The 24,746-nt window shown below is 45.0% G+C and overlaps 1 protein-coding gene across 1 annotated transcript; it reads right to left on the bottom strand.

The window, feature by feature from the left end:
* Window positions 1-1,708: 1,708 nt before the first annotated feature.
* ILKAP (ILK associated serine/threonine phosphatase) lies at window positions 1,709-18,889 on the bottom strand. The gene is made up of 10 exons (XM_075266754.1): window positions 18,765-18,889; window positions 16,080-16,202; window positions 9,763-9,877; window positions 9,094-9,200; window positions 8,929-9,022; window positions 8,756-8,843; window positions 6,907-7,028; window positions 5,264-5,383; window positions 4,201-4,282; window positions 1,709-2,416 (listed from the first exon to the last, which is right to left on the bottom strand). The coding sequence occupies exons 1-10, from the start codon at window positions 18,805-18,807 to the stop codon at window positions 2,288-2,290; spliced, it is 1,023 nt and encodes a 340-aa protein (XP_075122855.1). The 5' UTR covers window positions 18,808-18,889; the 3' UTR covers window positions 1,709-2,287.
* Between the last annotated feature and the right edge of the window lie 5,857 nt (window positions 18,890-24,746).

A 24,746-nucleotide genomic window follows, 5' to 3' on the forward strand; every position in this document is an offset into this window, starting at 1 on the left:
TGCAACAAATGAACAACACCATGTACACCAATGTCATCAAACTGCTTACTTTAATATACAGGAGCAGAAAAATCAACAATATCACAAACAAATGTAATAAATTCTCTGTGGCAGCCATCTGTATAATGTATACCTCACAGGCCTCCAAACTTAAATAGCAAGTCATTGCCTTAACAAAAATCCAGACATAAGCAATGTCCCCATTATTTCGGTGAAAGTTTTTGTAATGGCACGGTGTTGAACAAAGTCTTTGATATAGAAGAACTTCAGTGGTTTATGTACAATCCAAGGCGAAAGAGTTACGGCATGGGGGTCCACACGTTCATGATCGGGTGTATTTCCACTACGGACTTTAATGGGATAAATGTCTGGTTTGAAAAATTCAGCTTCACCTTGCACAATAATGCTATGGCTACATGGCAGCTCTGGCCATGACTCCCAAGTTCACATGTAGTAATCGCCAAATCACCCTGTGACTCCTTCAGTAAGTTAATGGAGCCGCATTGTGAGCCAGAGGATGCTGTGACCGATTAGTCGCCAAAAACCGATTAGTTGCATTACAATCTTCGGAATCCCCACAACTCCATCCTCTTACATGATTGAAGCAGAGAGACAGAGCAAACTTTGGTTACACAACAGAAGTGGTGGCCGAAGTCGCCATGTGGCCTTAGCCTACAGTGCACTATTCAACATGGTTCTAGATGTGGTAGTAATGTGGTTTCTTGCCGCACCACTGCCATTATGTGTGGACCTGGTTTTAAAGGGTTACTCCCATTGTTCTTGAGGTAAGGAGAACTGCCAAGTCCTGACCTCAAGGATGGAACTGGTGGAAACAGGCAAGTGGGTTCTGCTTCCCAACGTTACCATAACTCTCATACAGGTTAATGGGAACAACAAAATAGCATTAGCGCTACATCACATTCACATCTGCATGGCGTCCACTGAAAATTGGTGGAAGAAAAAAGTATTCTGCAAAGAGGGCTTTCCCTCTGCTGATTTCAGTTTAAAAACGCCAGACACACAATGAACCCCTCTATAGTCAACGAGGAGGGCGCGGGCTCCGTGTGTAACCACAGTTTAGTGGTCCAGCTCTCTGTTGTTTTTATGTCCCCCAATGGACCAGGAAAACAGAGAGCCAGCGCAAGTGTGAACCTAGCATTAGCTATGCTGTGGAGCTATAGTAACAGTACAGCTCAGCCATGACACGTTTTCTGTAGTTCCTATTCCATCCTCTATGGAAGATACAAAAACAGGAAAGCAGCGCCATTATACATGGCTTCCATAATTCCCACAAAAAGTAAATAGGAACTACAGAAAGAGCATAAAACAAATAGTCTACACTGTCCATAGCTCCACATCACAGAAACAGCATAGATAAATGTGCTATGCTGTTTCTATAGTTCCCATTCACCTCTATGGGAGTAACAGAAACAGTGTACAGTGTAGATCAGAGCAACTTGCCTGTTTCCAATGCCCTGCCCTGGTGGTTGGGACTTCCCAGCAGTTATTTGCTGAAATGGGAATAACCCTTTAAATAGGATTTGTTGCCTCTCCTTTTATGCCTGCTTTAGTAAATACTTGTGTTCTCCATTAGAGATGAGCAAATACTATTTGAAACAGCCGTTTCGAATAGCACGCTCCCATAGGAATGAATGGATGCAGCCGGCGTGCAGGGGGTTAAGCAGCCAGACGCCGGCTGCATCCATTCATTCCTATGGGAGCGTGCTATTCGAAACGGCTGTTTCAAATAGTATTCGCTCATCTCTATTCTCCATTACACTACAATTGTGAAGCATCTTTTCTCTACATTGTGTCGTTCCTCTATTCTCTCTTCTAGACATATAAATAGTTAGCTGGTTGTCACCTGCTGTGCCCCTATATACTCTCTGTATAGCGTTTATTCATAAATTTCTAGGAGGAAGAAAAGAGGAACAGCGTATACTGTTATAAGAAAACAAGCCCCAGAAGTGTTATATTATGGGGAAGACAAGAATTTAGTAAAAATGGACTTGGCAGAAGGAACAACAGGTCTTGTTCAGGCTAGGGCTCACTGTGCAGACAGGCTGATTTTTCATTGCAGATTTTGCTGTGCTTTTTTTTCAGCCAAGTCCAGGAGTGGATTTAGCAGAAGGGAAAGTCTCAGTGCTTTTTTATACTTCTCATTCTTTTTCAAGCCCCTCTTGACTTTGGCTCAAACAACTCCAGCAAAAAAAGCAGCTTTTCCACATCATGTGGCCTTAGCCTTAGAAAGTATATTGTAACAGCCCCACCCTCCCCCAGCACAACATCAGTGCTGTATCTGTACTACAAGCACGGTGACGTTGTCGGCAGCACCTCGCCTCACAGCTTCATTTGCAAGGCGATGGCAGGCAGATTCATATCGAGCATCCATGTCTTCTGTTTGAGAGCTCTCATCCTGTGGAAGACAACGAGATTAACAAAGTATTAGATCAGGCTCCAATTTAAAGGAATACTCCAAGAACAAAAGACACATGGGGAAGATTCATGAAAACTGTCTTAGCTCTCGAGTATAAGCCGACCCGAATATAAGCCAAGACCCCAGCAGCTACTGGAAAACTTCAAAAATTAAAATGGCTGTAGTTTTTGGGTGCAGTAGACGCTGGGGAAGGGGAGGGGGTGCTTTGGTTGTCAGTCTGCCCCTTCCCTGAGCTTGAGGACTGTTTTTTCCCACACTTAGAATTCAGTCTGGCTGAATATAGGGGATCTGCAGTGCTCCTATTATCCCTTCCCGACAGAATAGGAGCACTGCAGATCCCCTATTTTCAGCCTGGCTGTAATCAGGCTGAATTCCAGGATGGGGGACTCAGTCTCAGGAAAAATATATTTATAGATTTGTAGAGCGGGCGTTTTCGGACACAGGGATACCTAATGTGTATGTGTTTCACAGTATTAGTTTTATATGTGTTCTAGGGAAAGGGGGAGGATTTGAATGTGTAATATTTATTTTTATTTTTTAATTTTTGCATTTATTAGAACCCGTAGGGGTCTTGAACCCCAGGGAGTCTGATCACTAATGCAATGCATCGCAATGCTAATGCAGTGCAATACATTGTAAAAATTGTCATTTCTTTTGCAAGCTGCATAGAGTAGCCTGCAAAAGAGAAGCACTGCCAGCCGGGGAGCCTTTACAGAAGTTCTGAGGGGAATCCCCGGCAGGAGCGCTGAGGGGCGGACCTGAAGGAGAACCTCAGCCGTCCGGACCTTAAGGGGAACTGCAGCCAGCCGCCGGCAGTAGCGCTGAGGGGAATCCCTGGCAGAAGCGCTTCTGCTGGCGGCCGGCTGCAGTTCTTATCTTCAGGATCGCCCTTGAGAGAGCGGTCGCACCCACTCCCTCCTCCCTCCAGCAGCATGGCGGCACCTGCTGGTTCACTCGGACCGGGACATCATTGGAGAGCATCTCTGCTGTAACTCTTACAGTGGAGATGTCAAAGCTGATGCCTGCAATCTCTGATTGCAGGGAGCTCCAGGATTAGCACTGTAAAAGTTACAGCAGAGGTACTGGTCTGGAGCAGAGCGGCGCCATTATAGTTACAGACTCGGCATCTGGATCCGGCATACAGACACCGGGGCAGGTGCCGGGCCGCAGCATCACCCACTCATAGCAGGAGCGTGGCGATGCTGCTCATTTCAAACTGCAGAAGTAAGTCTTCTGCTAGCAGGCCCGGAACGCAGATACACGCCGGGTGCAGGCCTGAGCTTACGTGGCCACGTCACCCGGTGTGTGATGGAGAGTGTGTGTGTGTGTGTGTGTGTGTGTGTGGGGGGAGTTGGGGGGGGCGGGGTCTGCGTTCTGGGCCTGCTAGCAGAAGTACCGTAAGTGCTTCTGCAGTTTGAAATGAGCAGCATCGCTACGCTCCTGCTATGAGCGTGGCGATGCTGCAGCCCGGTACCCGTCCCGGTGTCTATATGCAGGGTCTGTAGCTATAAATATTGCAGAATTACCATAATGACCCGAGTATAAGCCGGCTTATACTCGAGTATATACGGTAATTGCGGTGTTGTGATGGGCAGCAAAAAAGACAGACACGTATAAAAGTCCTCCATTATGTAGTGGTACAAGTATTCATAGAACACCAAAGACCATCATCATGCACTGGCCGTACTCCATTACCCTCAGGCCCAGCACTAGAACACTACTTGAACAAATAACTTGCACAGGTTTCAGCAACATAAACTCACTTGTACATGACTAAGGATGAAATTGACAGCTTCTTCAGCAGAGAAGGCTTTAAACAGGCCATCGCAGGCTAATAAAACAAACCTTAACAAAAACAGAATTAAATTGTTAAATAAAACACAAAAGATTTCCCTAAAAATCCGTCTAATCAAGTGTAAAAACAAAAACGAACTCTGACTTCTGTCAAATCGGTGAAAATGTAAATTCACTCATATAATGATCAGAGCTTGGTGGGGATAATGGCCCATAGTGACCCTACATACAGTATAATGTCCCATAGCGGCTCCTCCACACGTTATAATGTTCCACTGTGGCCCTCCACACAGTATAATGTCCCAAAGCAGCCGTAGTGCCCCCTCCACACAGTATAATGTCTCATAGCAGTCTTCACAGTATAATAACTAGAAGCCCAGGGTAGGTGAGTAAAGACGACAAGCAGTATTGCTCACCTTGCCCAGGGTAAGAGTATAACAGGAATTCAATGGGACCATCATTGATTTCCACAATGAGCCCCCAGCTCCATATCTGGAGTAGAAGTTTGAATGTTAGCCCAAGAGTCAATGGATGGTGGTGGCTGTGCACGTTACCAGTTTGGGAAGGGGGGGCTACACACTTTCAACACTGTCCTGTCCTTGATGACTATGCCAAAAGGAGCAAGGACAAACCCTTATGACATGGAGAATGACAACATTTAGTTGTAAGTTTATTCAGAAATATTCAGGAGAAATAATAGGAATAAACTAATGTTAAGTTGTGAAAAGAGGCTCCAGAATTTCAGTGGATACAATAGTTTAGTAAAACAGACAAGCCAATAGAGGTGAGAGATGTTCTTTAATGTATTTGCACTGTGCTTTTAATAGGTACATACCATATGATGTATCTGTAGTGCTTTGAACACTTGTCTAGTAGATCCTCTAACCAATATGCCACATTTCTTGGCTATCAGAAGTCCATACAAACATGCGGAGAACACACAAACTCCATGCAAATATTGCTCTTGACCAGAACAGAAGCCATGACTGGTGCTGTATAGCCATTCCACTGGTATATCACGGCCTAACTTACCTGTCACTGTCATTAAGTGGACACCTTTTCACGTCTGGGATACTAATAACACCACAACGTTTATACTGCCCATCACCCAGTGAACGTGACACCTCCAATACCCCAAGGACTCGCCCATCCCTGTCAAACAGAAATGAAAGTCGTGTTTAAAGAAATGTATTAGTAAACCAGCAGCAAGGCTTTATATAAAATGCAGAAAAGCAGCAATGTCCCGAATCTGGAGATGATATTTGTTTCATACCACTATGGTCTTAGTTCCTTAAGCCCCATGCACACGACTGTCAGTTTATCTGCAATTGCTGAAGCGTGTACTATATTTTAATTTGCTAATGCAAATGTAGGGAATCATACAGGATCCGTGATTGCGGAAGACTTTACTGATGCAATGTGGACATGTATATGTGCAAATTGCACATCAGTATTTGGGGTCGGCAAATTCACTACGGTCGTGTGTATAAGGCCTTACTAAAAAGCACTAATTACATAGCAAGGGACAATATGATAAAAAAAAATCTAAAATGTTCCAAATCAGAATACAGTCTTTTGAGATAACATCAGCACAACAGCAATGCATCAGGTGCCAGGCTTTGGTATACCTGCTGGTGTGGCATACAACATGCCACCCACTGGAGTAATGGAAACTTCTCTAGGTGATGGATATTTAACTAAATGGCTTTTTGATGATCGAATTTGGGTTTGGTACATGTCGGAGAATGCAAATGCTCTATTGGCACACATTTCAGATTCCTAAATCTTAGAGAAAGTCTTCCTAGAATGCATTATAGATGCAAAACGACTACATAGTAACACCTATGATTTCGGAATCAGTACAAATAGCGTTTCCACTTTTATTCAGCTCACCATGTGTAGAAGCCGGGTGCAAAATAAGTCACCCCAAAACGTGTCTTTATCCCTACATGTACATGGTGTTACCCCAAATAAACACTCTTTTTTTATAGGATCAAGAGTGTGCTGGACTCTCCTCCTGTTACTATTATTTTTGGAATGGAACATCTGACAAGCTCATACAATTTACAATGATATAATAGTTTATATATACATATATGTATCTACCCACATATAACAGTGCAGGAGTGATTGTGTGTCGTTTTACTTGCAGTATGTAAAGACATGTTTTTGTGTAGGCAAAGATATCTCCTCTTAGATGCAAGAAGTAAAAAAAAAACCTCCCTAAGATCATGGACTGCCTATCTGTAGCAGGAGTCTTTTGTAAGAGATTTTCGGCTGGGAGGCATCGCACAGTCCATATCTTGGTGAAACTTTTTCAGCAAATTTAGCCCACGGGCAGAACAGTGTGGCTTATACAGATAACTGCCTGGCATTTCACAGAATTTGCTGATTCTGCAGGATACTGTACACACCCGAGGGCTAGGGGCTCCTCCACCCTGAAGGCAGAACATGATGAAAATTGTAGACACGTAAACTTAAGAACATGCCAGGTAGTAGAATGCCAGTTTCTCCCAAAACTTTCTAAGAGATTAATGAATTACAGGTTATTACAGGTAGATGACAGTAGTTTGGCTTTCACTGAGATTAGCCCTTTCTGTGTGTATTTTGGGACACCGTGGGGTTGTACAAACATGTAGGTGTACATTTATGTTACATGGTGTTCAGACGCCCACCTCACATTTCCTCCTGCTCTCTGGATTCTCATCCTCTCTTCATACTGGGTGGGATTGTGTTCTTTACTCAAACTCAAAACTGTGGGCTTCTGCGTTTCTTCATTTATTCTGCAGAGCAAAGCCTAGCTCAAGAAAACAGGACAGAGGAGCATTGGAATGGAGATCTGGCATGGAATAAAATGTCAGAATCACAATGAAAAAACAATATTTATGCCAATGAAGATAGGTGTATATTTATATGGAGACAGAAATATGCATACTAATAGACCATAAATAGTGTCTTTGTATTCAGTTATAAAGACGACATGATCGGGCAGTTAAGTCGTTAATGGAGGGATCATTTTTACGGACAATCCCACCATCCATCAGTCAGCCACACCACTGCTGTCCAAAATTGAATACATATGGCCTGTACTAGTCACTAGAGATGAGCGAGTACTGTTAGGATCAGCCGATCCGAACAGCACGCTCGCATAGAAATGAATGGGCGTAGCCGGCACGCGGGGGGTTAAGCGGCCGGCCGCCGTCAAAGCGGAAGTACCAGGTGCTTCCATTCATTTCTATGGAGTGTGCTGTTCGGATCGGCTGATCCGAACAGTACTCGCTCATCTCTACTAGTCACCAACTCCAAGAGAATGGCTACCTCTCTGCTTTACTCAATCTGTCACGTCAATGTATGCTAATTTGTTGTGGACTTTTTCCTATTGAGTTTAATCAGGTATTCAAAAGCCACAACAAAACCCGAATGCAGTGGACTTTGCTGCAAGTAAATCCATAAGACTAGATAAGACTAGGTTCACATCTATGATGAAGACTCCGCTGCAGATGCCACCTAAAATTACTGGACAGAAAAGTCCTGCAAGAAGAACTTTTCTCTCTGCTGGTTTTATACTGAAACCCCACAGATCCCATTACAGTCTATGGGGACTGGGGGTAACCACTTTTTAAGCATACAGGCTCTCCGTTTTTCAGGTCCTCATGTGGACTCCAACAATGGAGAGCCGAACCCCAGTGTGAACCATGTGTAAGACTTCACTCAAAGTTTAAAAAACAAGCAAAAAAAACCCCTCTATACTCACATCCCCTGGTGCACAATTCCCAGATACTCTCTATACACTGGGCCTCTAGCAGAGTCACATCTGATAAAGCATCACTGTAGGAGGCCAAGTGTACAGAAAGTGATGGAGTGCCAGAGAAGCACCCTGGAGATCATTATAAAGTTTATTTTGATACATTGTTACATTAAGATAAACTTTCACAAGAAAATCAGAACAAAGTCTCCATGGCTTGGTGCAGATATGTCGCTTGTATATTTACCTGCAATAAATCTGGTACACGTATAAAAACACTACAGTAGTAAACAGTCTGGATCGAAGTGGGTGTCCCTTTGACAGATTAAAAGGGGTCGATATATATATATATATATATATATATATATATATTTTCTTTTTTCAGCAGCAGAGAAGGCTTTAACACAAAAAGGACATATAGTAACTTTTCTCCTGCGTTGGTATTTGTGTACACAGAGGCTGCAGCATTTACATCATACTGACAGGACCACGGCTTGCCAGACAACCTCTTTGAGAAGTCAGTCCATGGTGTACACGTAACAGCTACACGGTCTTCTGGATAAAAGCCATTGAAGTTGTTTCCATGAGAATAGCAAGTAACAAAGGGACAGAAACTGGGGGTTATTCTTCTACCTCTTTTCTTTGGGCATATTTATCGCAGGTGTGACTATTTTTAGACTAGTTTTACTGCGGTGCCTATTTCTGATGTAGGCACAAGTCATAAATGTTATAAATGAGTTTGTAATGTTTTTAGATATGAAAAATGATTGAGAGCTCACCCTGCTGTCCCCAAGATTGGCAATGTAGAGGACGTTATCTGCAACCAATACACAAATAGCTGTGGTGCCATCTTTCCAGGCTGGTTTCCTACAGAGTAAAACAGACACATATGACAAGGTGACAACACACACAAGTGAAATCACACTACTGGGGAAATCACGAAGACACTCACTGGCTGGCTGCCTGCTTCAGAAACTCTTCGTCGGTCTGCTTGAACGCCTCGAGCAGGCTCTTCTTTATCGTCTTGTCGACACTTCCTGCATCTCCTGGAAGGAAAAGCCTCATGAGCCTCAGGCCTCTTATAATATTGTGTGACATAATGCAAAACTTTACTTGCCTCGTGGTAATTTTTTCACCAGATTGCGGTGCAGATTGTGTGCCGCGTATCGTGCTGCCCGACTCCCGCCATGACCATCAAATACTGCATAGTATGAAAACCGTGATCTACAAGACAAAAAGGTTACACAGCTAGTAAAAGCATTCTTTTTGTGTGCTGATGACCTCACCTTTAAGGGGTACTACCATCATTGTAATATAGGATTTATATAAAAGATCATAGAACTCCCCCCCCCCTACAAAATTTTTTTTTTAAATCACATGTACCACTAAAAGCACTAGCAAATCTGTAGCACCCAATTAACCCCTTCTCTACCTTTGAAAATTGTTGCCATTACCCATGTCCTTTGGTTGTCCAATTTCTGGCAGGCCAAGCTAGCACAATAGTTCACCCACAAGTATGAGCTGCCGATTGACAGCTTTCTCCCTATACAAGGTAATGCCTCATTATTATTAGCTAAGTTAACCTGAGTATCGGACACAAGGAAAACCGCAGCAGGCAATGCCCCCAATGACTGTGATGGCGATACGTCCTACTGCCCAGAAACCCATGTCACTGTCCTCATGATCAAATATGTTGGCAGTATTCAGAGTTATTGATAACCAGGTAAAAAGATAGTCACCTCTTTAATAACAATGAGCAGCTAACCATGATTTCTCTTATACTTACATGTTGGCCAGCATTGGCAGACACTCCTCACTAAGATCACAGATGGTGTGGGCATCCTGTAACTCTTCTCTTTCACCCCTCCTTTCTGCTACATGAGCTTTTAAAGGCAAAATTCCTAAAAAAAAAAAAAAAAAAAAAAGAAAAAAGTCCCAGATAAGTAGATAGAAATAAACATTTTACTTCTTACAATAGGGGTTATGCAGGGCACAAGGAAGCGCATTACATGGTCCCTGAGAGTCTAGCTAAGTGGTGGTGCTGGGTAGAAACCCGTGCTCAACCCAATCCCCAGAGCGTACCAATAATCTAACATGGGAGTGCGGGGTCTATAGGGAGAATCTCAGACTACAACTCCCGTCACGCTACCAATGCAGAAAGCACTCATATAAAGACATCCCATTGCCATGACCATAACTGGGGTTGAGCTGCCAGCTTTCAGTCGCTAGCACAGTTCTATCCAAAAGACTGTCTAAAGGCATTTATGCAAATTGCCAAATGTTGTATATTGGAGCACCGTTGCTAGATTCAGGCCTGTGCCCAGTAAAAAAAGAATATATATATATATTTATTTATTTTGACTGGGCACAGACCTGAATCTAGCAGCAGTGCATATATATATATATATATATATATATATATATATATATATATATATATATATATCTTGTACATATAAAGGTAACAGGAACAACATCGTATAGTAAGGGTAGATGTAACCTTTGGAAACCTGTTGATCCTGAGAGTGAGAGGATCTACAATGCTTGTTTAGTGCTGTGCCCCTTCACTGTTTCCTACTAGCCCCCGGGAGGTACAAGGTGCATGCTACAATTCCAGGCACCACCAATCACAGAGCAGAGGCTACATAGCATCATTACGAGATGGGAATAACTCTCTAATCCCCTGGTATTGCCAGGTTTCCTTCTTAGTACATTTTTCAACTTTTTTTTTTTTTTTTTTTCTAAAGAACATTTGGCTTAAAATATGTATCAATATGTTGCTGTAACTTTCAGCACGCACAATGCTTACTAGGAAAAAAAAAAAGATGTTGTCTTCTGCCCCCTAGTGGTTGCAGTTCAAATACTTGACAGATTGTGAAACCTATTTAACATGCATTATAGACAACCTGTTATTTCACCAGTAAACCCACAGCACGATCCGACAGGGTATGAAATATACTTTTAGCTCATGTACATATGGGTGAGGGGTCATAGATGTGGGTCAGAAGGGGTCTTTTTTGGAGAGCTTTTGGATTACAGGGAGACCCATTCACACTTAGCTGTTTCAAGGTTATTAACTCACATCAGTGTGAAGAGCAGAGATTCACCCTCCACCCCTTCAAGTCCTAAACCAGGTATAAGAGTGTTCACAATACACCTTCTGACTGACAATTGTAAAGCTAAAAAGGAAATTTCACTACCCTACATGACAGTGTTGTGGATTTAGCGGTGAAATCCTTATCTCAGTATAAATTTCAGTTTTTTGTTTCATTGTAGGAATGGATTATAACAGCAGTCAAGGGTCTGTCACACAAGGGACACCAATGGTGTTCAGTGGACCCCTTTAATTATAATGGAATCAATCTGGCTTTCATCATAGCGTATGTTATTCTACCAGACAAAATAATGAAACACGATAGAATATGTGACAGTGGCCTCCAACTGGGCTGCCACCACAGATAGGAACCTGGCCTAAGCATGTGCACGCTGCTTCATGAACCCTGCAGCCACTGCTTCTAGCCAGGCTAACTTCTCCATGTTTTACATAAGGTGGTTATCCACAGAGAGTAAGTTCCCTGGTGGCAGGGGTAGTCATAACAAGACAAATACTGCCATACTAATCCCTCCTTATTACTGCACTGCAAAGCAGTGGCTCTCTCCTCCTCGCATGTCCACGTTGCTGACACTGCAGGATAATGTCACCAACACCAGCTTTGGTCAGTCACAGGCCATAGTGACTGGTTGAAGATGGAGTCTGCGATATCATCCTGCAGCACTGGCAACAGACTGGTTAGGAGAATGCAGACTGTTGCTGTGCAATGGAAGAGAGAGGAGGGGCAAGTATGGCTGTATATGTTTTGTTATGACTACCCCTGCCACCAGGGAAGTCTTACTTTCTCTTGATAACTAGAGATGAGCTAACACTATTCGAAACTGCTGTTTCGAATAGCACGCTCCCATAGGAATGAATGGAAGCGTCCGGCACGCTGACTTTGTTGGCGGCCGGGTGCTTAACTCTCTGCGTGCCGGCTGCGTCCATTCATTCCTATGGGTGCGTGCTACTCGAAACGGCAGTTTCGAATAGTGTTCACTCATCTCAAGTAGCTTCACATTTTATTTTCTTCAAGGATCTAGTGTATGAGACTATTACATATTGTTATTGAAACAGTAAATAAATGAATACGGATTTCCATACAATGACATTTATCAGCATTGACATAGATTACAATCTCAGAGCAAAATACACAGTGGGGCAAATTTCTTTTAAACCCCTACATTAGTATTCAGGTATAAAAAAGTTAGAAACCTCAGCCTTGTGACTTTTTAAAAGACCAAGCATTGTTGCAAGTGGAGTTTTTGCTAAAAGGGTTTAATATGGGCTGAGCCTCACCAGATTTATCATCATTGACATCAGTTTTCTGCAGTAAATGATAGCTCATCTCTATGCCAGCTACGAGCTGACACAGGTTTCAGTTTGGAGCACGGATTGCCAGAAGATACGCCTAATTTATGATGAGAAGTTGCATTAACGGAGCTTTACCACCTCAGGGGTAGATTTAAAAAAATGTACTACACAATTTGGGGTAAGAAAATACAATGCAATTAATGTAACCTATTAATATGCAATATAAACTAATATTTCAACACAATTCTGCTTAAAAATAAATTAGTTGCCATTAGGATAGCGGATGTCCTGCCAGATTCCTATGCACATTTCTGTGGCAAATACAGAGAAATCTGCCAGGGGTCCTACGGTTTTCTGCTCCCCCACCAACAAATAGCCAATCACTGTGCATTGGAAGATTTTAGTAAATAACCCTATATACTTTGAGTCCAAACAACACATTACATAATATTGGGTTTTACAACAAATTAATTGGGTAACTGTATATAATATGTTATGGAAGTCATTCTGTATTAAGCCACTTTGACACAACAGAGTCTTTGCCATGAAACTGTGTGTGCCACTTTCATGGGCCTGATCACTATGACAGAGATGGACTCCTCACATTATAGTTTGCTATGATTCTAGGAGTCCCTGCCGCCCTGTGAAATACTATCCTATAGTGATTCCAGCATGGGACAGTATTATGTGGGAGGGCCAAGAGTCCTAGCATCATATAATGGTGAGAGTCCCTCTCCCCGAATAGTGTTCAGGCCGGTAAGTCCATCTTACACAGGGACAGAGTTTCATAGCCGAGACTTGTTTGTATGAAAATGACATTATTAAGTGATGCAGAACACCCAGGTCCAGCTTTATAAGTATACTAGCTGGTACCCGCGACTTCGTCTGCAGTGATTGTAGAAGTGAGTATACAGGCGCGGGTAAGGTTTTCGTACTGTGTATAAGGTATGGGATATAAAATGTAACTGTGTATCTTGTTTTTGTTGTAATTCTGAGAGCACGTGAGACTTTTGTGTTGAATGTAATTTGTATTTCAGCCGCTATACGGTGTTGGTATAAACTGTACATAGTGTCTTTGGGACAGAAGTATTTCAGGTTAATATACTTTGATATACGACATTGTATGAGTTGTTATTTTGCGCCAGTACATGTAAGTTTTGGGCACAGAATACTCTTGAGCAAGCAACATAAAGTCTGGCCCTGTGCATGACAGTTTAGTAACTCCATGCGCCTCTTATTAATAGCAATTAACCCCATCATGTCCCTCACATTAACCCCAGTGTAAGAGTTACTGATAGAGATGAGCAAGTACTGTTGGGATCAGCCGATCCGAACAGCACGCTCGCATAGAAATGAATGGACGAAGCCGGCACGCGGGGGGTTAAGCGCGCTGGCTACGTCCAAGCGGAAGTACCAGGTGCATCCATTCATTTCTATGGAGCGTGCTGTTCGGATCGGCTGATCCCAACAGTACTCGCTCATCTCTAGTTACTGATATGTGAGAGACTTGGAGGTAATAATTAAGTATCTTCATTACTGAAGTCTGTTATTAGTACCTCCATATGTCTCACATATTAGTAACCTTTATATGGGGCACACAGGGGTTAATATGAGGGACATGATGGGGTTTATTCCTATTAATGTGAGGCACATGGAGTTACTAACACTAAACTAATAACTCCATGCCTGACATTAATGAAAATAGGAAGTAAAGGAAGGGAGCTGTGTGTTTCTTACTTTCAGTTTGCTAGCAGCTTCGGCAGGAGCTATCACTATAGCAGGCAGAGACCTGAGCGATTAAGCTCCACCCCCTGGGTTTCCTGCACCTCTCTCAAAGGGGAGTGTCCTTATGCCTCAGCTCTAGCAGAGACTTCATTTAACTCTTGCAGGTCCTGTGCTGCTGGCGTGCCAGTGAAATATGGCAGGAGTGCCACTCTTGGCATGTGTGCCAGGGGTTGCTGACCTCTGCTGTAGAGGGTAATATGAATTTTGTGGCTTGCTATGGTCCAAAGTGTGTGAGATTGCAGAGATAGTGATGTGAGTTTGGGTTTTGTGGGGGTCCTGGGAAAAACGTATGTGCGCTATTGTGACGAAAAGTAGCCTATTGCGCAATCAAGTGTAGGGACTATGTTTGTGGAAAATTTCAGCCAAATCGGTGGAGTGGTTTTTGCGTGATTGACCGCCAAACATCCGAACATCCAAAGGGTTCTGGGAAAAACGTATGTGCGCTATTGTGACAAAAAGTAGCCTATTGCGCAATCGAGTGTAGGGACTATGTTTGTGGAAAATTTCAGCCAAATCGGTGGAGCGGTTTTTGCGTGATTGACCGCCAAACATCCGAACATCCAAAGTCACAAACCAACAAACATTTCACATTTATAATATTAATAGGATTGCATTCTGTCCTCTCATTTCCTATGTATGATTTATGATACCATTATGATTGTCAACCAATATAAAATAAAACTAAATGAATATTTTACATGATGTTTTTAGCCAAGCATATATTAAATTAATTTGATTTTCTGGCCCCAAATCAAATTTTCATACTGGTGACCTAGCCATGATATAGGTCATCAGTATGTGATCTGCTTGATCCTGACACTAGATCCGCACAGATCATCTATTCTAGCAGCTTCCAGGTAACAGAAGGTGCTATTGGACGGGTGCAGTGGACAGCACCATTACAATGCTAGTGATAGGAGCAAAAATGAATATACAAGGGTGTAGGGAAACTAATTAATGCCCATACTTGAAGGGTCCCCACTTGTCAGAAAGAATAATAAAACATAACTTTTACTAAATATACTGATAAAACTCGTCCCTCCTCAGTCCTTCTCAATAAAATAAAATCACCACCCTCTTCCTGATGTGGAATCGGGTATAACAAAGATTCTAGGTGGACACCTTGATCAGGAGGTAAGTCTTGCTAGGTGAGTGTTGGTAGCTGACTAATCAGTTGGCTAATCAACTCCTCAGTACACACCACCCCAATCTATTTTACATTGCCTCCACAACCATCTTTTTTGGAGGTGTCACCACCCTATATGCACAGTTACTAGTGCCTAATAGATGCATATCTGATACAATGTTAGAAAGACACTGATCTATCTAGGTATAACAATACTGGGGGTTAATAGGTGAGAGATCCTAATAAGGTAGGTGGGCATATAGCAGTCAGTCTTTCCACCTCATACATGTCTCCCACCACTTGATTACTGATAGATCCCCCTACAGATCCTATCTGTGTCCATTCCTAGCCTAACGCCGTCCCCTACGCGTTTCCCTATTCAGTTCATCAGGGGGAATCAATAGTTGGATCGTGCATCTGTTGTGCGGTAAAAACCGCAGTTCACGGGACCACGGTGGTTGGCCCCGCTACTTAAAGACTGAACTGATAGGAGCAAAACTACAATTCACTGTCACTACTGCTATGCAGTGGATGGAACTATTGCTCCTATTGCTTGAATATATATGTTGCCTGTCCACTAACAGCTTCTGGTACTGGGGGGGGGGGGAGGGCTCGTAGCACAGTTGATCTGTGTGGGATCTGGAGATCAGGAAAGGTCACTTATCCTGTACATCAGTATTAAAAATTGATTTTGGGCCAGACAAGTCCTTTAATGTTGCTCATATATGAATGATACATGTTTTACAGACACACAAACTCCATGTGCAGCGTTAAGTTGTGTGAAAACCTTTACAAACTTTCTTTTCCTGGTGCGCGCCCTCACAGCCATCCAAGTCACTCGATTCTGCTCTTCGCTTCCCACTAGAGTTACCATTGGGGGGTCCAGGCTCAGGTGGAGATTCTGCCGGGGCTGAAAGAGCATTACATGAATTAGTTATGAGCCTTCTTAGAGAAAACATACATAAGTTTAAAGAAAAACATACAAAAGTGATCCAAACAGGGCTGAGATATGAAGGTAAAGCAATGAACCAGCGCAGAGGGTCAGGGCTTTTAACTCTTTTTACAGAGAAATATTTATTTTCTGCACGCCTGTCATGGGAACCAGATACTTGATTTGAAGCCAAGCGTTGTGACAAAGGCCTGTTTTTGGTGTAGATTTTGCTGTGGTTTTTGAGCTCTGTGACAGGATAGGACAGCAGTATGTGATCTGTCAGGGTCCAACACCTGTACCCCACACAAATAAACTGTTCTAGCAGCCTCAGAGTTCCATAAGGTGGTAGTGGATGGAAAGCACATGGATCCCTTATTCAGGACAGTCCTCAGCTAATTAGAATAGAGAGCGCTAGAATAAGTCACTACTAATAAGACGCTACAGGGGAAATGTGCACCTTCCTGTAACTTCCCTCAGAGCTCTATGGCAGATTACTGCACACGTGTTTACATCACGACACATCTACAATGCCATCCAATGTGACCATTAAATGAGTGCTCTAAATTCAGCATATTAAAGGGGTATTCCCATGAACATAATCATATCTATATTTGTAGATAATTTAAAGTTAAACAGTTTTGCAAATATAACTAATTAAAAATTCTGCAGCGTTTTAAAGATTTCCTCTAAGCATCTGACGCTGGGTTCACACCTGCGTTCTGGTCTCCGGTCTGTGCTTTCCGTCTTCTGCATGCCAGAAGATGGAAAGCACAGACCGGGTCCGGCCGTGAGTGGCAGTGAGCGTTTTATGCTCTCCGCCGCGAAACCGGTTTTTTTTTAATCCGGACACAGAGTACTGCACGTCCGACTCTGTGTCCGGATTATAAAACCCAGTTTCGCGGCGGAGAGCATAAAACGCTCACTGCCGCGCACTGCCGGACAGCTTTCTCACCCATTCAAATGAATGGGTGAGAAAGAATCCTGCAGGTTTCCGTCTCCTGCCTCTGTTTTATGCAGGAAACGGAAACCTGCATAAGAGGGTGCCGGGCGCAGATGTGAACGAGCCCTTAGTAGTGGCAGTCTGTTGTCTTGATCGGTTGCCAATGGTTACGACCACAAATGCAGAAACTTTCTATGGGACTTGTCAAAAACCCAGCCATGATTTTCTTATTGTAGCTGAGTTATCAGACAAGGACACTACAGTATCAGAAGAGATCCCGGACACAATAAAAACATCATGGCTGATTTTCTGACCTTAGAAAGGTTCTGCATTCATGGCTGTATCCAATGGCAACCGATCAAGACTACAAGACTGTGACTGCAAGATATTCAGAGAATATCTTTAAAAAATTGCAAAATATTTCATTACTTATACTTGCAAAAATGTTAAACTTTTAATTATCTACAGATTTAAAAAACAATTATGTACATGGGAATACCCCTTTAATATTAGAAAGTATATTGGAAAATTGGAAATCAATTCATTATGGTTTTCTAGATCTCGGCTTCTGTTAGGTTGACACTATTGTGGGAACACGAAAGACGGAGCTTAAACAATGGCTACCCCAGCACCCCACAGACTATAATGAGGTCCACTGAGCCTCCTTACTTCTCTATGATGATTTTAGGCAGAACCTCTTCAAGAGACCTTAATGCAATTGTGATCCTAGCCTGTCATTCATTCTGCTTACTGCCAGTGGATAACAATCAGTCCACGGTCATGAGACAGATGCAGGTGCACAGCTCGTGACAAATCTCTGCTAATTTCACTATGACAGTAATGAGCCGGGCACCTGCGTGTCCATCCATGACTAAGGACTGGTTTTATACACTTGGAGCAAACTATGAAAAACAAGCAGAGATCTAGAAAACTGGGAGGAATTGATATAGGAAGTGTATTAGAAAACATTATGACTTTTTCATTATACAAAATATTTATTTGCTGAAACTGGACAAGCCCTTTAAATGCAGCTTTAATGGAACCCTCTGAGGTCAGGGGAGATCACAGGAAGTTTTCCATTATTGCAGAGTCCATTCTTTATTTGCAATGTCGTGCCCGCACACGATATATCACATATATTAAATAGATGATCACTTGTAACCCCCATAGGGATCATTTACACACAAGACCAGGCTGTGTTCACAATAATGTGATGACTGCAGTGATGCTGACTAGTTCAGTAACTTGTGAGCTAGCAGTGATCTCCAAGGGGCAGGAAGCAATGGTGTAGTCATCAGACACATAGAGGAGACTCAGTAAGCTGTTCTATTAGGACATAGAGGTCTCCCCATAGGAAGCCTGGCCTGTCAGGTTATAGGATGAAGATTGGCCCAGAATTATACAGCAGCGCCCCCAGGCGACCACCCTTTCTATGGCACCATGCTCTTTTATACAATGTGTAGTGACAGATATTACGATGCACATCATACACTAGTGCAGGTGACGCCGTGTGATCCCTGCAGTGACTGATGATGTACACGTAGCCATGGGGGCAGCAGAGCCTTGTACCGGACACTATGGTGTATGTGCTGTGCGCTCACCGGGAGCCCGCGGCGGCTCGGGCAGCTCATCATACAGGTCCATCCCCGGACTACCGACCACTGATTATTGACACACGTAAGGTCTCGCGAGAACGTGATCAAATTCTGGAAATCTCGGAGCAGCTGTCAGTCAGTGTTGTGGGCGGGGCCTCGCGAGTCACCAGCCAATCATCGCACGCCTCTAACCAATCAGAATAGAGCTGCTAGAGAAGCCTACTTCCACTGTATACAATAACTTTATTAACTACACATACACAGAACAGCGGTGTTTACACTAATAAAGGGTCTTTCTGTTCTTTATGACATAGGTTGCTGATAGGCAGAGGTGTAATGTGAGGCTCCTGCCCTAATGTAAAATATGGAAAGGGGCCTGCAGTTACCATGTGCTATCTGCTTATAATGGAGGGGGGAATTGGGTCCCCTAAGGCTTTAGGGGCCTGGTAGTGTTTGCTACCTCTACACCAGCTGTCCCAGGTGCTCACTGCCCTCAATGAATGGGGCCTTGGAGGCATGGCGGCACATGGAAATTTCCCCACTGTCGGACTATTAAAGAATTATCTTATGTGCAGTCCATCGTTCAATCACAACCTGGTGACGCACACGACCGTGTGCATGTCGCCTTAGGCTGAGGCCACACATTGCAGAGAAGCCATACCTCCCAACTTCTGAAGAACTGAAAGAAGGACAAAATGTGCGGCGTGCAAATTTAGCCCCGCCCACTTTTGTGTTGACTCCGCCCACCCGTTAATTTTTCATGTGCCCGCACACAGTATAATATTCCTACAGTCACCCGTAAATTATATGTCCCCCCTCTATCTCTCCCCCAGTTTCATATACACCCTTCATCTCCCCCAGTTTCATGTCCCCCCTCCATCTCTGCCCCCAGATTCATGTCCCTCCATCTCTGCCCTCAGATTCATGTCCCTCCATCTCTGCCCTCAGATTCATGTCCCCCCATCTCTTCCCCCAGTTTCATGTCCCCTCCATCTCTGCCCCCAGATTCATGTCCCTCCATCTCTGCCCCCAGATTCATGTCCCCCATCTCTGCCCCCAGATTCATGTCCCCCATCTCTGCCCCCAGATTCATGTCCCCCATCTCTGCCCCCAGATTCATGTCCCCTCCATCTTTGCCCCCAGATTCATGTCCCTCCATCTCTGCCCCCAGATTCATGTCCCCCCATCTCTGCCCTCAGATTCATGTCCCCCATCTCTGCCCCCAGATTCATGTCCCTGCATCTCTGCCCTCAGATTCATGTCCCCCCATCTCTGCCCCCAGATTCATGTCCCCTCCATCTTTGCCCCCAGATTCATGTCCCTCCATCTCTGCCCCCAGATTCATGTCCCTCCATCTCTGCCCTCAGATTCATGTCCCCCCATCTCTGCCCCCAGATTCATGTCCCCTCCATCTTTGCCCCCAGATTCATGTCCCTCCATCTCTGCCCCCAGATTCATGTCCCCCCATCTCTGCCCTCAGATTCATGTCCCCCATCTCTGCCCCCAGATTCATGTCCCTCCATCTCTGCCCTCAGATTCATGTCCCCCCATCTCTGCCCCCAGATTCATGTCCCCTCCATCTTTGCCCCCAGATTCATGTCCCTCCATCTCTGCCCCCAGATTCATGTCCCCTCCATCTTTGCCCCCAGATTCATGTCCCCCATCTCTGCCCCCAGATTCATGTCCCCCATCTCTGCCCCCAGATTCATGTCCCCCCATCTCTGCCCTCAGATTCATGTCCCCCCATCTCTGCCCCCAGATTCATGTCCCCTCCATCTTTGCCCCCAGATTCATGTCCCTCCATCTCTGCCCCCAGATTCATGTCCCCCATCTCTGCCCTCAGATTCATGTCCCCCATCTCTGCCCCCAGATTCATGTCCCCCCATCTCTGCCCTCAGATTCATGTCCCCCCATCTCTGCCCCCAGATTCATGTCCCCTCCATCTTTGCTCCCAGATCCATGTCCCTCCATCTCTGCCCCCAGATTCATGTCCCCTCCATCTTTGCCCCCAGATTCATGTTCCTCCATCTCTGCCCCCAGATTCATGTCTCCACATCTCTGCCCCCAGATTTATGTCCCCACATCTCTGCCCCCAGTGTCATGTCCCCCCATCTCTGCCCCCAGATTCATGTCCCCTCCATCTTTGCCCCCAGATTCATGTCCCTCCATCTCTGCCCCCAGATTCATGTCCCCCATCTCTGCCCTCAGATTCATGTCCCCCATCTCTGCCCCCAGATTCATGTCCCCCCATCTCTGCCCTCAGATTCATGTCCCCCCATCTCTGCCCCCAGATTCATGTCCCCTCCATCTTTGCCCCCAGATTCATGTCCCTCCATCTCTGCCCCCAGATTCATGTCCCCTCCATCTTTGCCCCCAGATTCATGTCCCCCATCTCTGCCCCCAGATTCATGTCCCCCATCTCTGCCCCCAGATTCATGTCCCCCATCTCTGCCCCCAGATTCATGTCCCCCCATCTCTGCCCTCAGATTCATGTCCCCCCATCTCTGCCCCCAGATTCATGTCCCCTCCATCTTTGCCCCCAGATTCATGTCCCTCCATCTCTGCCCCCAGATTCATGTCCCCTCCATCTTTGCCCCCAGATTCATGTCCCCCATCTCTGCCCCCAGATTCATGTCCCCTCCATCTTTGCCCCCAGATTCATGTCCCCCATCTCTGCCCCCAGATTCATGTCCCCCATCTCTGCCCCCAGATTCATGTCCCCCCATCTCTGCCCTCAGATTCATGTCCCCCCATCTCTGCCCCCAGATTCATGTCCCCTCCATCTTTGCCCCCAGATTCATGTCCCTCCATCTCTGCCCCCAGATTCATGTCCCCCATCTCTGCCCTCAGATTCATGTCCCCCATCTCTGCCCCCAGATTCATGTCCCCCCATCTCTGCCCTCAGATTCATGTCCCCCCATCTCTGCCCCCAGATTCATGTCCCCTCCATCTTTGCTCCCAGATCCATGTCCCTCCATCTCTGCCCCCAGATTCATGTCCCCTCCATCTTTGCCCCCAGATTCATGTTCCTCCATCTCTGCCCCCAGATTCATGTCTCCACATCTCTGCCCCCAGATTTATGTCCCCACATCTCTGCCCCCAGTGTCATGTCCCCCCATCTCTGCCCCCAGTGTCATGCCGTCCTCTCCTTCATCTGCCCCCAGATTCACATTCCACCTCCACATTAAACTTACCTTCTCCTCCGCTCCCTCGCCGCTCTCTGCGCGCCTCTCTCGCTGACACATGCGGCTGAAGGAAGGAGCTGACACAGGTCAGCTCCTCGCTTCGCCGCTGCGTGTCTCTCTCGCTGACACATATGCGGCTGAAGCGAGGAGCTGACCTGTGTCAGCTCCTTGCTTCAGCCGCATATGTGTTCAACTCAGATCTGCGTCCTCTGGACGCAGATCTGAGTTGAAATCGGGACATACCTCCCTCCAACCGGGACCGCGGGACATGTCACCCAAATCGTGAATGTCCCGCGGAAATTGGGACGGTTGGGAGGTATGGAGAAGCTGCTTTTTTAATTGCAGATTTTGCTGCATTTTTTTTAAAACTAAGCCAAGAGTGGCCTCAAAAAGAACTGGAGTTATATTTCTCTTCAAATAAATCTACATCCGACTTTGGCTAAATTAAAAACAAAAAACAGCAAAAGATGTAACAAAAAAGCAGGTTTACCACAATGCCAGGACCCCTATAGATGAGCTGTACAGAGACAGGGTGGATAAAGGTAATAACATACCCTGTTTCCCCGAAAATAAGACAGCGTCTAATATTAAATTCTCTTCCAAAATATATGACCTGTGTTATTTTCGGGGGATGTCTTATGCAGAGCTGGATCGGGGGACAATCGGCAGTTATGCCGGCGCTTCCTTAGTGGAGCTCCAGCATGACTGCCAGTTGTAGGTGGTCCAGGAGGTGAAGGAGGGGGTGGGGGTGTGTGTCTTATTTTCGGGGAAACGGTACCAGGAGCCGGCTGCTCACCTGCCATATGATGTGTACCACTGCACTATCTAAACCCACTGCTATACCCATATGGCAAGAGAGCAGTGTGCGTCCTAGAATTGTCATCATTACCTGGTTGAGGCTGCACTGTACTGGAAAAACTCATGTGCAGAGGTCCTGGCTCTCAGACTCCCACAGATGTAATATTGATGGCCTATCCTAAGGACATGCCATAAATATTGGAAACATGGATAAATCCTTTCAAGATGTTGTCCAGGAATTAGAGCAACCCATGTGCCGGGCCGGAGGTTTAAAATAAAAAAGAATACCCGCCTGTCCTCAGCACCCCGTTGTCTGCCGCCAGTGTCCATTCAGTCTTGTGCTAGCACCTTACTGCTGGGAGTCCTGCACCTCATGTGACCGCTAAGATGAATTGGGTACAGGATTTCCAGAAATGAGGTGTCACCATGAGATTTTTTTTTTTATTTTTACACCTCCATGGCAGCCACAGCGTCCTGCACTAATTGTTTTCAATGGGAGTCAGAATGAGGGAAGAATCAGCTGTTTGAGTGAACCGTGATACCTGTGTAAGCAACGTGACCCCTTCTCTGTTTACATAGTGTCATACATCTCATAGTGGCCATGTAATGTAGCTATAGGCTCGTCCTATGCACGTCTATGTGACAAGGCTGGAATTACATCACACGGTCACTATAAACAGACATCATGTGAAATAAACAGGCACCATAGCCCCTTCATACAACTGATCAGTGGGTCACTTATCTCTTATTGATGATTTATTCTGAGGATAGATCAACTGGAAAACTCCTTAAAGGGATCCTATCATTCAGATGGCATTTTTTGTGCCTAACACGTCAGAATAGCCTTAAGAAAGGCTATTCGTCTCCTACATTTCGTTGTCCTCTCCGCGCCGCCATTCCGTAAAAATACCGGTTTTTGACAGTATGCAAATGAGTTCTCTTGTAGCACTGGGGGCGGGCCCAGCGCTCAAACAACACTGGGGGCGTCCCCAATGCTGCCAGAGAACTCTCAAATGCCGCCTTTTCTTCAGGAACATCGTCTTCCTGTGTCTTCTTCTGGCAGAGGGGGTGAAAAAAGTAGGCCTTGGGCAGAGCCTACTGCGCATGCCTGTGGCCACAAGAAAAACGCCCGCTTACACAGTAAGTAAGCGGCCATTTTCTTGTGGCCTGTTTTACTAACTACTGTCACGTCACCCACTGACCGCTATACCAGGACTAAATACTGTCACATTACCTGCTGACCACTATACCTGGACTAAATAATGTCATATCAACCGCTGACCTCTATACCAGGATTAAATACTGTCAGGTCACCCACTGACCACTATACCAGGACTAAATACAGACACATCACCCGCTAACTGCTGTACCAGGACTAAATACTGTCACATCACCCACTGACCGCTATACCAGTACTAAATACTGTCACGTCACCCACTGACCGCTATACCAGGACTAAATATTGTCACATCACCCGCTGACCGCTATACCAAGACTAAATACTGTCACGTAACCCGCTGACAGCTATACCAGGACTAAGTACTGTCACGTCACCCGCAGACCGCTATACCAGGACTACATAATGTCACATCACCTGCTGACCGCTCTACCAGGACTAAATACTGTCACGTCACCTGCTAACCGCTATACCAGGACTAAATACTGTCATGTCACCCGCTGACCACTATACCAGGACTAAATACTGTCACATTACCTGCTGACCGCTATGCCAGGACTAAATAATGTCACATCACCCGCTAACCTCTATACCAAGACTAAATACTGTCCGGTCAACCACTGACCACTATACCAGGACTAAATACTGTCACATTACCTGCTGACCGCTATACCAGGACTAAATAATGTCACATCACCTGCTGACCGCTATACCAGGACTAAATAATGTCACATCACCCGCTAACCTATATGTCAAGACTAAATACTGTCCGGTCACCCACTGACCACTATACTAGGACTAAATACTGTCACGTAACCTGCTGACCGC

Source organism: Leptodactylus fuscus, chromosome 3 (genome assembly GCF_031893055.1).
Source record: "Leptodactylus fuscus isolate aLepFus1 chromosome 3, aLepFus1.hap2, whole genome shotgun sequence".
NCBI classification, from domain to species: Eukaryota; Metazoa; Chordata; class Amphibia; order Anura; family Leptodactylidae; genus Leptodactylus; species Leptodactylus fuscus.

Coding starts and splice junctions, on each gene's coding strand:
- ILKAP (XM_075266754.1), bottom strand. CDS start 18,807: ATGGACCTGTATGATGAGCTGCCCGAGCCGCCGCGGGCTCCCG. Junction 7,029..8,755: donor CCAATCTTGGGGACAGCAGG/GTGAGCTCTCAA, acceptor TTCTTGAGCTAG/GCTTTGCTCTGCAGAATAAA. Junction 4,283..5,263: donor CCACTTAATGACAGTGACAG/GTAAGTTAGGCC, acceptor GTTTTTGTTAAG/GTTTGTTTTATTAGCCTGCG.